Here is a 13,182-nt window from a genome sequence, read left to right as displayed (position 1 = left end):
AGCTGCACGTTAGGCCGTGCGACCGTGCCCACGCAGTCGGAGACCACCCAGCTCGGCTCCGACGTACTGGGCGAGGCAGCGCCGGGCTGGTGGAGATCGGCACGGCTCTGCCGAAGTCAGCGGAGCCGGAGGACCGGGCGGCGACACGACCGCTGGCCAGTGCCAAGCCGGCAGCTGCAGGTGCTCGGCCTTGGGACGCCAGAGCCCGGAGGCGCGCAGGGCACGGCGATGGATGTTCAGGTGCTTTGCTCCTCTCCAGCCATGCCGGATCCCCGGCCCGGAGCCCTTGCCTGACCGTGGCCCCTGTGCCCTGCCCCCCCGGTGGAAGATAAGACGCGGACTGGGGCCCTGCGCCCAAGGTGCGGCGTGACGGCTCGTCCTGCCCTGGCGTGGGGCTCGCTCCGCTTTGACATCCTGACCTTCCAGAGCCTTTCGTGGAGCTGTCGATAGAGCAGCATCCGGTCTTCTCTACCTAAACCCACATATAAATACCCCGCAAAGCCAGTACTTGCCCTCTCGTTTAGGGTTGCGGCCTCACTCACGATACGGGCCGGCTCCAGGGCTCTTACTAGAGTCAAAAATCAGTAGCAGGATGTGGTTCACTCTGCACTTGGCCTCGTTCCTGAGCAACAAATGTAATGGGGGAGAGCCAAAGGCCTTTTCCCTTGGGTTTGGTCTGGTGCTTCCTTTTGAAAGGAAAAAAAACAGGAAAAAGAGATGAGCTTGAGCCAAGCTGTGGAGCACGACGTGTGCTGGGCCGTGCACGCAGCCCTGGCAAAGTCGGGCAGGTTAGAAATGGCGCTGAGTAGCCTTAGGAGCCCGCCTCACATCTGGTGTTTGCAGGGGCCTGCCTGCTGCCTCGTCCACAAAGCCGGAGCCCTAAAAAGCCAGGGCTGGCTGTTTCTCGTGGTCGAGTGACAAGGGCCGGGTTTGGGCACAGAAGAGGAAGCCGGCTCCGCGCTACCCGCGACCGTGGACAGTCGCTTCTCTGCCCCTGGTCTCGCCTTGCTCTGCGAGATCATGTGGTCTCTGGCACCGGGGCTCTCTGCCCAGCACCGGGGTCTTTCGTCTTGGTTGCAGCCTCTCCGGATAGCAAGGAACAGTTTTCTTTTTAACCCCCAGCTCTCATGTCGACTGCGTCTCAGCGGTTGACCTCAACACGCTTTGCGGTGTCGTTCCCTCTTGTGTCCTGATGAAACCTTTCTGTTTTACGCAGCTGTTTAGCAAGTCTAATGAGCTGCACGTTTTGCCACCGGGTGCCAGTCGTGAGCCCGGCATGCTTGGCCGTAACTCCTCGGGGCAGGGCTTGGCTCTTTGTTCAGCGCAGGCCCAGGCACGGCCGGGAGCCCTGAGCGCTCCAGCAGCCCTGAGGTGCATCCGGATGTGGGCGCTAACGGCGAGCGGCGTGTGGGAAACGCGACACATCGGTGCTTGTACGGAGAGGGTTTCTGGTTGAGTCCCGAGACCTCCCGTTTCTCGAGAACGTTTGCATTGGTGATGTAGCAAGATGGCTCGAGCTCAGCTTATGGTGCCCGTGGGCTTGCCTTTAAAGCCGGTTAGTAGATCCCATTAGTCTCTCCCCATATGTAATTCCTCCTGCTTTGACAAAAGGGTTTTGTCCGTGTGTTTCAAAATCATTAGCTGAAACGTAGCTTGGGAGGAAAAACGATACCGTGCTGATTCTGGGTTCTGTGCGGCGCATCGCAGGTCCGGTGAAGGGCACAAGGCCGCCACGGCAGCCTACCGGAAATGGCTGGTTCCTCATCGGTGGGCACGGCTACACATTCATTAATGCACCGTAGTTACATTAAGTGCATTAAGTTTAGCGCTTGCATAGCCAAGTACTAAATCGATGTGCAGTAGTGCTGGCACATGGCTTTTCAGGAATGCTAACTGCACAGTAGCACATTAGCACGGGTTTTGCCCGGCACGCTACCGCACAGTACAATTAAGGTACGGTGCAGTTAGCATCTCATGTAGACGCCCCCAAGTCAGGGTGGCCAACCCTCCAGGATTGCCCTGGAGCCTCCAGGAATTCGATATAAATCTCCAGGAGACTGCTGCGAGTCACCCAGGAGATAAAAACAGGATGCGTATTACAGCGTGAGATTTTGCAGTATTGTCCAGAGTACAGTAGATAGGTCAGTAATCTCGTTACGTCACGGGATGAAAACTCCCAGAATACGTTCGGGGTTAGCAACCCTATCCTCCGTCCTGATGCTGCGTGGTGCACGGGAGCTCCTTGATCTGTCTATCAGACGTATCCGCTAGCGAAGACCACTGACTGCGGCATCCTTGTGGCAAGCGGGGGCTCATCCCGGCCTTTGGACAACCAAGTCACGGTTCTGACCAGGGGACCTTTTTCCTTGCGTCGTTTAAACGTCGTTTCTCTTGAAGTCGGTTTCGGGCTAGAAAGCGACTTCGCCTCGCGCCAGCCGTCGGTAATGCAGGACTCCGCCTGGCCCCAGTAATGCTTGCGCTGCCCCACTCTGTCCTGGGATTTGTCCAGCTCAGTTTTCCTCCTGGGAGTCTTCTCTCCCGCCCCTCGGCCGCAACGACGGTGTCCACCCCGCGCTGCAGGGGCCCCGGGGCCTGGGGCGGAAGGGGCTGCGGGAGCATGGGGGGCCGCGAATGCTCAGCCCCGCCGCAGGCCGCGTGCGCTGGTCCTATCCTGGGGGGGCTCAGTCGGCTGCTTCAGGACCAGTCACAGGCTGAAAGGTCCCTTGTGAGTCCAGGGAAGTGCTGGGGTGCTCGGCTCCGGGCAGGGCTGGCCAGGGATGCTCTCGTGTTGTGGGGCGGAGGGGACGGCTGCGTTCTGGCAGCCTAGGGGCAACCCTGGGCGCTGGCTGTTTGAGGGAGGGATAGCTGTGCAGGGAGCAGGCTCTGAGGCCCTCTCTGCTGCAGGGCGCTGCCTAACCATGTCTGCCTCTCTCTGTGCTCGCAGCTCTGTTGAAGATGCACTGGACACCAGAGCATGCCCAGTCCCTGAACCAGTGGCCGGAGCAGCACCTGGACGTCTCCTCCACGACCTCCTCGCCAGCCCACAAGTCGGACCTCTACCACAGCAGCCGGCAGCGGTTCAACTATGCCTGGGCCAATGACGACATCTCTGCGCTGACGGCTTCCAACCTCCTCAAGAGGTATGCGGAGAAGTACTCGGGGGTGCTGGACTCGCCCTACGAGAGGCCGGTGCTGAACAGCTACGGGGATGGAGCCTTCGGGCCCATCAACGGGCAGAAAGGAGACGTGGAGCCGTGGCCCATGTCGCACGGCTCAGACAGCGCTTACCCCTTGAACCCCATGCACGATGGACTGCCCGGCTCGAAGGGGGTCGTTCCCGCAGCCGTCACCCCGGGGAACGGGCCCGTGGGGCTCGGCAGCTCCCCTGTCGTCCCTGGGAACCTGTCTGACCCCATTTATCCCAGTAACTCATGTGGCGGGGCCACTACGTCCAGCGGCCTCGGGTCGTCTCAGGAGTTTAGCTCAGGCTACAGCAGTGCCTACTTGCCATCGGGCTACTGCAGCCAGCCCACCACAGCACTTCCCCCCCCACACCCCTCCAGCCTGCACAGCTCCGGACTCCTGCAGCCCGCGCACCCCCCTGCGGCGCTGGTCTCCAGCTACAGCTCCTCCGGCCCCATGTACAACTATGCCTCGGGCAGCTACGCGCCTCAGCCGGGCTACGGGGGCATCCACCCCCCGCACCCCTCCGCCTCGTACCTGCCCTCGGGCATTGCTGCTCCCACGCCCATCCCGCCCCCTCCGCCGTCCTCCCGGCCCCCCGTGGTGCCGGCCTACAGCTACCAGAGCTCCAGCCTGGCCCCCATTGCGGTGCCGCCGCTGGGCAGCGATTCTGGGGGCTCTCTGAAACGAAAGGCCTTCGACATCGCCGGCGGGGAGGAGGAGGGTGAAGGCAGGTACAGGAAATACAGCTACGAGCAACCAAAGTCCACCCCCCAGTCCCCCTACCCCATGTCTGACAACGGCGAATGTAGAGGCAATGGCTTCCGCCGGAGCACTGAGACGCCCCAGGTGCCCTTCAAGGCTGGGAAGAGGCCGGCGGGAGCGGCGATGGCCATGGCCTCGGAGGAGCACGCAGGGAAGTACAACAGCCAGCCCATGAAGGGCCTGGTCTCGCCCCCGTACGGCGCTGGGGAGGCCCCACTGAGGTCCGGCGAGAGCTTCGACAAGTTCACCCCTCCCCTCGCCAACGGCGAAGGCGAGCAGGGCCATGCCTTCGCCCTACGCATGCAGGCCAAGCCGCAGCCCTTTGGGAGCCAGCCCGGGGAGGAGCAGCCGAAAAACATGGACCCTCTGATGCTAGAGCTGGTGAACAGCAAGATCGTGGACTGCGGCGCCCCCGTCCAGTGGACGGACATCGCCGGGCAGGTCTCCATCAAGGCGGCCATCGAGGAGGAGCTGGTGTGGCCCATCCTGAGGCCTGGGGCTTTCACAGGGTCGAGCCGGCCGCCCAGGACCATCCTGCTGTTCGGGCCCCGGGGGGCAGGGAAGACCCTGCTGAGCAGATGCATCTCCACCCAGCTGGGCTCCACCTTCCTGAAGCTCAGCGGGCCGGCGCTGCTGTCCAAGTGGAAGGGCGAGGCCGAGAAGGTCCTGCAGACGGTGTTTTTCGTGGCCAGCTGCCGCCAGCCATCAGTGGTGCTCATCACCGAGGTCGAGTCCCTCCTCCCGGCCCGGGCCGGCGAAGACGCTGCCCAGACGAGCCACCTCAAGTCTCAGGTGCTCTCCTACCTGGACAACGTCGCTACCTCGGCCGAGCAGAACGTCGTCGTCATCGGCACGACCGCCCGGCCCAGCACCATGGACGAGGCCTCCCACCGGCGGTTCGCCAAGCGGTTCTACATCTCCCCGCCCGACAGCATCGCGCGGCGCCAGATCCTGCACCACACCCTGGCCCAGCAGAACTACTGCCTCAGCGAGAGGGAGATGGCCTCCCTGGTGCAGCACACGGAGAGCTACTCGGGCAGCGAGCTGATCCAGCTGTGCCAGCAGGCGGGGGCCACCCAGCTGCAGGGGCTGCCGGGCCAGCTGCAGCCCACCTCTTACAAGGACTTTGAGAACGCCTTCTGCAAGGTCCGCCCCGCCATCTCCCAGAAGGAGCTGGACTTATACGCGGAGTGGGATAAAATGTACGGGTCCAGACACTGACGGTGCACGGAGGCGTCGGAGAGGGGCTGGCGGGGGAGCCGAGCCCTCGGCCCCACCTGAGACTCCAGCGGCGGTGTCTTGCTGTTGGCGTTGCTTTTCTCCTGGCTCGACCTCGGAGCGGAAGGTTTTGGCTTCTCTCTTCATTTCCCGCGAAGATCTGCTGCCCTGGAGTCTCTGCCCCGGCCCCAGCATTTCAGCTCCGCAACGCTTTGCCCTCGTCTTTTCCAAGCTGATCAGCAGGTGAAATGCAAAAGCCTCCCCCTGAAATCCCACCTACAACCAATGCATACCTTTTTTTTATTATTATTATTATTATTATTTCAGAGTGGACTGGGTTTTTTTTTTTTGTTGTTTTTGAAAGTAGTCGTTCACTGAACTCAGGATAATCTATTTATTATTCGTCTACTTTCCCGTTCTTCGGTTTCTAGACCAGCAATGGAAAGAAAGCAGCCAGGCCGAGGGGCTCGTGGTCCGAGCTCTCTGGTGCTGGTGGAGCAGCTCTCCCACCTGTTTATGGAGACCCGCTTTTTTTGGTTTTGGGTCTTTTTTTCAGCCGTCATGTAACTAAACCAGCTCTCTTTGGATGTGGCACTCCAGGCAGCTCCCTGTACTGCAGTGCCCATGCCTTGGACTCATTCCCAAGAAGATCTTGATAGCCTTTCAAGCCATCATCAGGAATTTATTATTAGGAATAAATGGCAGGGGAGAGGGTAGGAGGGAGGGGAAAACACAAAACTTAAGGGTTTTGGAGTAAAAAATGTAGATTGTTTAATATACTAGACCTCATTTTTATTTTTGTAATGTATGTAGTATTTTTTTGTTTTTTCTTTTTTAACTACTCAGGAAAAATTTTACCTCAGACAAAAAAAAAAAAAGAATGTGTTTTTAAAAACTCTTTATCGTCTCAAGAAAAAGAAAGAAACCCCCCCCCCCAGATCTTAAAGAGTTTGCAAACTCAGTGCAAGGCCACGCCGGGTGTTTGCTTCCAAAAAAGGATGACCGAAAGAAAGAAGTAAGGAAAAAACAAACAAACTTGAAGTTGTTACAAAGATGAAAGTTGAATGTATTTCAGGTGCTTTTCACGATATATTATGCCATAATTTTATTTTATTTTTTTTAAACATTGTTATTGTAGTGTTTGGTGGAGTAACGTGTCTTCAAAGGAAAAGAGTATTAGTGCCGTAGTTTGAAAACTGTCCCTAGCACCACTTTTTGGACGCATCTGGTGGTAACATCCTCTGCTCAGTTTGTCAGAGCCGGCTTCCTGCTGTGTCCTCTGCTTCGCTTCTCCTTGGCTTTAAGTCATGTTAACCTGTGGAGGAGGCCGAGCCGTGCCGCAGCAGCGCTGGCCTGTGCACAGGGAAAGCCCTGGGCTAGCACCGCTCTCTAGCCTGGGGCACTGACCCTGCAAAACCGGATGCATCGTGCGCTCGAGGCTGCCTCTCCACAGCAAAAGTTGCACTGGTTTAATCAGAAGAGAGCCTCAAAACAGGTGGGATCCCTGCAGGGCGCTCCCCGTCCTGGGTATCCCGGGCACGTCTCCCTGCTGCCAAAACCCGGCTGCTCTTGAAACAAGATCAGCCTTTGAAGCGGTTGAACTCAGCAGTTCAAAAACACCCCTTAGCTCAAGCAGGTGCAGCTTCTAGGAGAGGGGCCTCCCGCCCCAAAGCCCTTGGGCACCCGCAAGGGAAGCCCTGGCCCGAGTCCCAGCGGGGGCTGAGGCTGCCCTAGAGGGAAAGCGCGTGCAAGGGACAGCTGGACTTGCAAGCCGCACACTTCGTATAGTGCCCCAGCCCCGCTGTCTCGGCTTCCTTTGGCTTTTGGGGGGAGGCTCCTCCAAACCAGGCAATACAAATGGGTAGAGGCCCCTTTTTGCCTAAACGGGAAGCGTCCCAGTCACTGTTAGGAGTTGTGCATCAGGCTTTGTAAGGCAGGGAGGGCACCCAGGGCTCGGCTGCTTTTACAGCAGGAAAAACTCCTTCCTGCCTTTTGCCTCTGTGCAGCCGGGGTCCAGTTGCTAGCACCAAAGTGACCCAGAGATTTTAGGAGACCAGCACTGTGCTCTTGAGATACTTCCCGTTGCCTTGCAGTTGCTTTGACAAGCCCTACGCGTCGTCTGCAGGGGACGCTGCGGCCAGGCTCGTTTGGCCTGGCTCTGGTTTGCCCCTCGTTAGTGTGTGCGCGTGTGCATGCCCGTGTGCCACTTGTTCGAACTGTCTCCATATTCACTTGATACCGCCGCGAGCGCCTGGCTAGGAACCTGGCCCTCGGGAACTGTTAAAACCGCACCTCTTTGGGCTCCTCCTCGTCCCGCCTTCCTCCAAAAAGTGGTACTGGATGTCTGAAGACTCTTTTCATTATTATCATATTTGACTTTGTACATCCTCTGTAACCATTTCTACCTCATTTTGCAACATATTGTACATGAAAGTATTTAATTCATGTCTTATTAATGTCTGAAAAAAAATGCTTTTGAGCTGTAATGGTCTACCTCAAGAAATACTGTATTTTAAAAAGAAAAGTATTACACAGTATTAAAGAGATTACATGAAAACGCCGGCTGCAGCAGTGTGCGCTTCCTTTTGCAGGGCTTTTCTGGGTGGAATTTGGGATCTGTGGCTGGCAGCACACTGGAGACGCCCTCGCACAGATGCTCGGGGGTGTCACAGCCGTGCGCCATGCGGTTGCTCGCATCCCGGTGCGAGTGCTCCAGGATGCGCTCCACAGAGGAGCAGCTTTTGGAGGCGCGAGGCCGGCTGCCTGCACCGGGGGAGCCTTGGCTGCCTTGAGACGACGGGAGAGCGCGCTGCCAAGCACACAACGCCTCAGGCCCCCGTGGCAGTGCGGCTGCTCTTTCTCTCCCTCCCAAATCCAGGGGCAGCTGCATGCGCACACTTGCTGCTCCAAGGCCCCCAGACTGTGGCTCGTTTCCCCCTGTGCTGGGTGCCGAGCTGCTTCAGGAATCAGCCGCCACTCCCAGGACAGCTGGGGGATTTTACCGGGGGTTTTGGCTCCGGGGGGATTCATGGTGGGGAAAGCGGGGGGCACTTGGGGAAGGGTGAAGACTCCCTCCAGCTGCAATAGAGAGGGGGCAGCAAAAGGGGCCTTTCTAGTGTTTTCAGAGGGGGCCTAAGGAAGGAGCAGCCTGCTGAGGGAGCAGCTCCTACCAAGGGAGAGCTGATGGGCATGGTATCGAGAGCCAGGGCGCTCTTTAGTAGCAAGAACACCAAGGTGTTTAACCAAGGGGGAAGGATGTAGCTGTAAATCTGGAAGGACCGAAGGAGCGTGGCTTTCTCGTGATGCTCCTAGATCATGGCACTTTGCTCTCACACGGCCCCAGGGAGGGTTCAGCGCTAGAGCAATCCCTGCATCCTCGTGCCCCCGCTGCAGTGCCAGCAAGGAGGCTATCGCTTGACCGGGCAATGATGCATGCATCGACCGACTGCTTTATCGGTGGAGCTGCGGTCGTGTTCGGCCCGGCTCCAGCACTACTTGGACACTGGAGTGTGCCCGCTGCAGGGAACATCAGCCAAAGGCCAGGATCCTGCTTCTCACGTGAAAACAGGAAAGCCAAAGTCCTGCTCAACCCTCCCAGTTCACTGCCAACTGGTTTGTGAGGCCCGTGGTGTAACACAGGGGCTTCTACACGCTCGGGCACCCCCAGCATTGCGATGGGGAGGTGTCGGTTGTTTTTACCTCGAAGCCATACCCATGGACTGCGAGCGAATGCTCCTCACCTGCTGCGTTTGCTTTCTTGAGGGTCGCGCTCTTTTAAAAACCATTGCTGCTCTGTGGAAGGATAGTCTGCAATTTTAGGAGCACCGTGTGCTGGACCAAAAGACCTCACGACCATTTGCTCAAAGAAGGGGAGCTGTGTAGGTGAGCACTGAGTCGTTTCAAATTTGCCGTGCAAGTCGCATCAAGCGTTTGCCGGGTTGTTCACGTGGCTGTCGTTGCTGCGGAAAGGTGGCGTTCAGACTCTGAACGTCGATGGCCCTGAAGCCCAGTGGCCGTCCACATCTGGTCACAAATCCTTGGGAACCTGGGTGACAAGACGCTCGTGATTGCTGGTTGAACTCTGCCCTGCCGCGATGGCCTTCGGTGCTTTTCCACCCCTCCGTCTCCTGCCACTTTCCCCCGCCGGACGCCGGCCATGTGCTCGCGCCGCGCAGGGGAGGGTGCAGAGGTGGCGGCAGCCCTGCACGCTCATGCCCCTGCTGTCAGACATGAATGCGCAGCCTCGCGAGGCTGGAAGGAGGGTCTATAAATCTGCCAGCACGTCGGGATCAGGGGCACCGAGGACAGCAAGGCCCTGAGCTATTGCGAACCAGAAACGTTTTGCTGGCATGGGACGACACAGCCGGAGCGCTGCCCTGCGGTGGGGCCCAATGAATGCCAGATGTCGAAGGGGAGCTGCTCCAAGCAGAGCCGCGTGTCGAAGGGCTCTTTCTCCTGGGTTGCTCAGGCTTCCTGCAGTCCTGCAAGCAGCCAGGGGCTAGTCTTGCTGCGCGGAGGGAGCCGGGATAGCGCAGAGCAGTGCTTTGCGCTCGCCAAGCCGTTCTGGCCGACCTCAAGGAGAAGAACGAGCGTCAGGTGCATCCCGCAGCGTTCGGTGGCTGCGGTTCTGTCTCTGCCACGCAAGCGCCACGGCATATCCCTTCCTGCTTTCCCGCTGGAAACGGCACGGGCTGAAGGGGCCCCGTGTTAGGTCTGCAAGGCAGCCCGGTTCGTAGCAGCGCTGCCCGTATTTACGATGCCCGTTAAAATTCCATAATGGGACCTGAGAAGGCAACCGGGGTGGGGGGGAAGGCTCTGGAAACTTTATTGGTTTCCCATCAAATTAGCATTAACAGACTTGGAACGGATGTTGTCCTTTGACAGCCACATTAATGGGGATATTACACTAATGAGAGTCAGGCCTTGGCACCTCGGGACCCTGGCAGGGCAAGCAGAGTGGCTGCGCCGCTGCAAAACTCCTCCTGCGCCTCGTTCGCTGCAAGCAGGAGCCTGCACCTGTCGCCCCGCACGCCGGCAGCTCACCCCTCCGCCCCACCCTCAAAATGGGGCACTTGAGCAAGGGACAGGGGCTGCAGGGGCCCCCCGGGGGGAGCAGCAGGGGTTGATTCAGGCCCTTTTGTGCCCCGTACAGACCCCTTGAAGCCGAGGACTAAGCCCGTCAGCAGCAGCGGGCCAACATCCCGCGTCCTGGGGGCTGGCGCATCTCTGCCGTGTGACCCGGCGCAGAGCCCATACGGTGCTCAGAGCGGGCGAGTTGCTCGGTCCCGCATCTTCATCCTGTATAAAGGGGTCCTTATTCCCAGCCGCTGAATACAGACAGGCGCGCTGGGTTAGGCCAGGGCAGAGACGGGCGGGTTGACGTGTGCAGGGGGCGGCCCTGGGGTGCTACGGCGCTGCCTGCCCCAAGCAAGGCCTGGCGAGCACGGCTGCAGCAACAGGCAACGGGATGCACCTGAAGCTCATTTTTCTTCTTGAAAAGGTTGGCAAGAGTGGTTTGGTGAGCTCAAAGCACTTTCCTGCTCCCATGCAAATGGGTCCTGGAGCAGCCATTCCCACCTGCATTGAGCGGGACCTGGTTTCACGAGAGCCCAGTGCAGCTGCAGCCCTGGTCTAGCGCCGCGCCCTCCCCCTCTGGGGCCGGAGCCATACAGTCGCTCCCTTCCGCCTGCCCTGTCTGTCCAGAGCGAAGGGCCGGGAGCCAGTGTTGGATTTAAAGGGTCTCTCTGCTCAACCTCAGCCTGGCCTGTTTGTTTTTGTTGCAGAGCCAGGCAGTAGCGAAAGCCGGTTTTCCTGCTGGAGCCAATCCCGCATGCAGGAAAGTGTGTCCTGGCCACATGCACAGGGCATCCTTGTGCGTCAGACAGCAGGGACGCGGCAACCAGCTCTTCCCACCCCGCCACAGGCCTGATCCTGAGCGCTGCTGAGCTGCTAAGGCTCTAACCCCAGGGACGTGCTGCCACACTGCACGAGCCAGCACTGCCCTTCAAGCCGCCTGGATGTCAGGAAAGGTGTGTGCAACCCCTCCCGGTGCTGCCCCCACCATGGCACGTGCCTCCCTGGTGTCCCGCTGCCCGGGCCCAGCCTGCCGCGGGGACCTGCTCGGGCTTTCAGGCTCGTGCTCTGCTCTGTCCACGTGCCCCGGGGCTGAGCAGGGCCGTCCCCCCGCATCCTGCGCCAGGCTTGGCCTCTCGGAGCAAGGGGCAGCTGCGCTGGGAACAGGAGTATCAGCATTTCTTGCTGCTGAGTTTGAAGCTGCCGGTAAACAAAAGGCCGAGCCTGAGACGCGGCACGTTGCGTGGAAGAGGCCATCTCGTGGCCTCGCTCTGCAACAGGCACGCCCAGCACCGAAGCACCGTTCAGCACAGGGCCCTGGTGTGCATTCGTGTAAAAGCACAGTAGCAATTGTGAGACGCGGGTGCCGATGCCGGGAGCTGTGGTCTGACCTGACACCAGCACCTTCCTTCATGGCTACGAAGTGCTGCAGGACTAAAGCCCTGGCCAGGACCTGGCGCCTAGCACTCACGCCTGCCCGGGGAGCTCAGAGCAGTAGCAGGAGGGGATCTGTTGGCCTCGTGGCTTTGTGCGTGGATGCCGAGGCCTTGAACACCTGGTCCCCAGGCCTGGATTCGACCTGCCTGGGGAACGAGTTTGACGTGCATGTCGCGGAGCAGAGCAGGGGCACAGACACGTTGGTCTCCAGCAGAGAGGACTGCAGCCTGAGTGCGAGGGGCACTGGCCTGAAGCCGGGATGCACAGCGAGGCAGGGGCTTCCTTAGCAGATAGGAAATATCGAGAGAATCCTTAGTGGAAAAATCAGCACGCGCTGGTTTGCGTGGATGGTGCCTGGAGAGGTCCCAGGCCTGGGGACAGATGCCAGTCGAGCCATGCAGCTGCGATCCTGTTGTGAGCACCCCACTACATCACAGGGCCACGGCGTGGCTGCAGGACTGTGCGTGGTGCATTGCAGCCGGCTCGGGGCCTGGTCGGCTCCAGGGTTTTCGTCTGTAGCTGGGCTTCTGGCCCCCGTCTCTGCGATGTGCCAACCAGGGGAACGGCCCTGCTCTTGGGGGTGACGCGCAGCTCCTGCAGGACTCCGGCGGCTGGTGTCCCCGAATCCTGCAGGACCTGCCACGCGGGATATCTGCTGTCCCCACGGGCATCGCACGTCGTGCACCCGCGTCTCTGGCCCTGAGGTGGCAGTGAGGGTGCCCGGGCATGGCTGCGCCTGCCACTCGCAAGCCCCCTGCAGCACAGTCCAGGCCAGGGACACAGATGTGGGGTGCTGGGACTGTGGCTCCCAGGCCCTCCATCAAGCCCGGTGCCCTGACGTCTCCCGGGAGCTGGCGAAACGCTGTCGCCAGGACAAGCGCCTTGGGAGGAAGATGGAGGCCTCTCACCAGGCCGCAGAGCAGCCACAGCCCCCGCAGCTCCGGGAGGACAAGACGTAGGGGAAGAGACGCTGGCACGGCCGTGCTGGGAGCAGTGGAGGGCAAGCCCAGGGTGGCACCAGCTGGGGCTGCCGAGATCGTGTCGTTAAGAAGATACTCATTTGCCACAAGACTTTGCATAACGGGGCCCTGGGGCCAGGGGCTCGTGGGTTCCTCTGGGGGCTGTCTCGGGGCTGCTGCTCCGGACTCGTGCTCTTTGGACTTGGGCCCGATGCCTGGCTGGTGCCCACCGCTACGCCCTGGGTGCCTGGCTCCAGCGGGGGCTGCTGAGCTCTGGTGCCGACGGGGAGGATGCTTTGGAGGATGAGCTATGAGGATGCCTTCAGCAAGGGCAGGTTTGGGAGAGAAACACCTTCCCAGCCAGGCAGCCAAGCTAGTAAAGTCCCTTGGGGAAGCCAAGGCCAAAGCTGTTTGCTTGCCATTGTCCATAACGGAGCGGGGGTCTAGCTGGTCCAGCAGCTTCCCGGGGCAGAGCCGGTGCCCGCATGGGGCTGGCTATGGCCTGGCCAGGCTACTGCCCAGGCCCAACTTTGCTCGGGGCCGTGGC

The 13,182-nt window shown here is 59.8% G+C and overlaps 1 protein-coding gene across 3 annotated transcripts in view; it reads left to right on the top strand.

Moving 5' to 3' along the window:
• FIGNL2 (fidgetin like 2) overlaps window positions 1-6,091 on the top strand; it is a 33,369-nt gene extending 27,278 nt beyond the window's left edge. For 2 of the 3 annotated variants that reach the window (XM_090051807.1, XM_090051808.1), the window contains exon 2: window positions 2,945-6,091. In XM_090051807.1, coding sequence (XP_089907933.1) covers window positions 2,956-5,169 — 2,214 coding nt within the window. In that variant the 5' untranslated portion in view covers window positions 2,945-2,955 and the 3' untranslated portion in view covers window positions 5,170-6,091. Of the gene's footprint in view, window positions 1-31; window positions 1,556-2,944 lie in introns of those variants that run through there. The other variant, XM_090051809.1, reaches the window with a different exon arrangement.
• Window positions 6,092-13,182: the final 7,091 nt, after the last annotated feature.

This window comes from Crocodylus siamensis, chromosome 6 (assembly GCF_052110815.1).
Source record: "Crocodylus siamensis isolate JL-2025a chromosome 6, ASM5211081v1, whole genome shotgun sequence".
Taxonomy (NCBI): Eukaryota; Metazoa; Chordata; order Crocodylia; family Crocodylidae; genus Crocodylus; species Crocodylus siamensis.
This window is presented reverse-complemented; position numbering and strand designations above follow the sequence as displayed.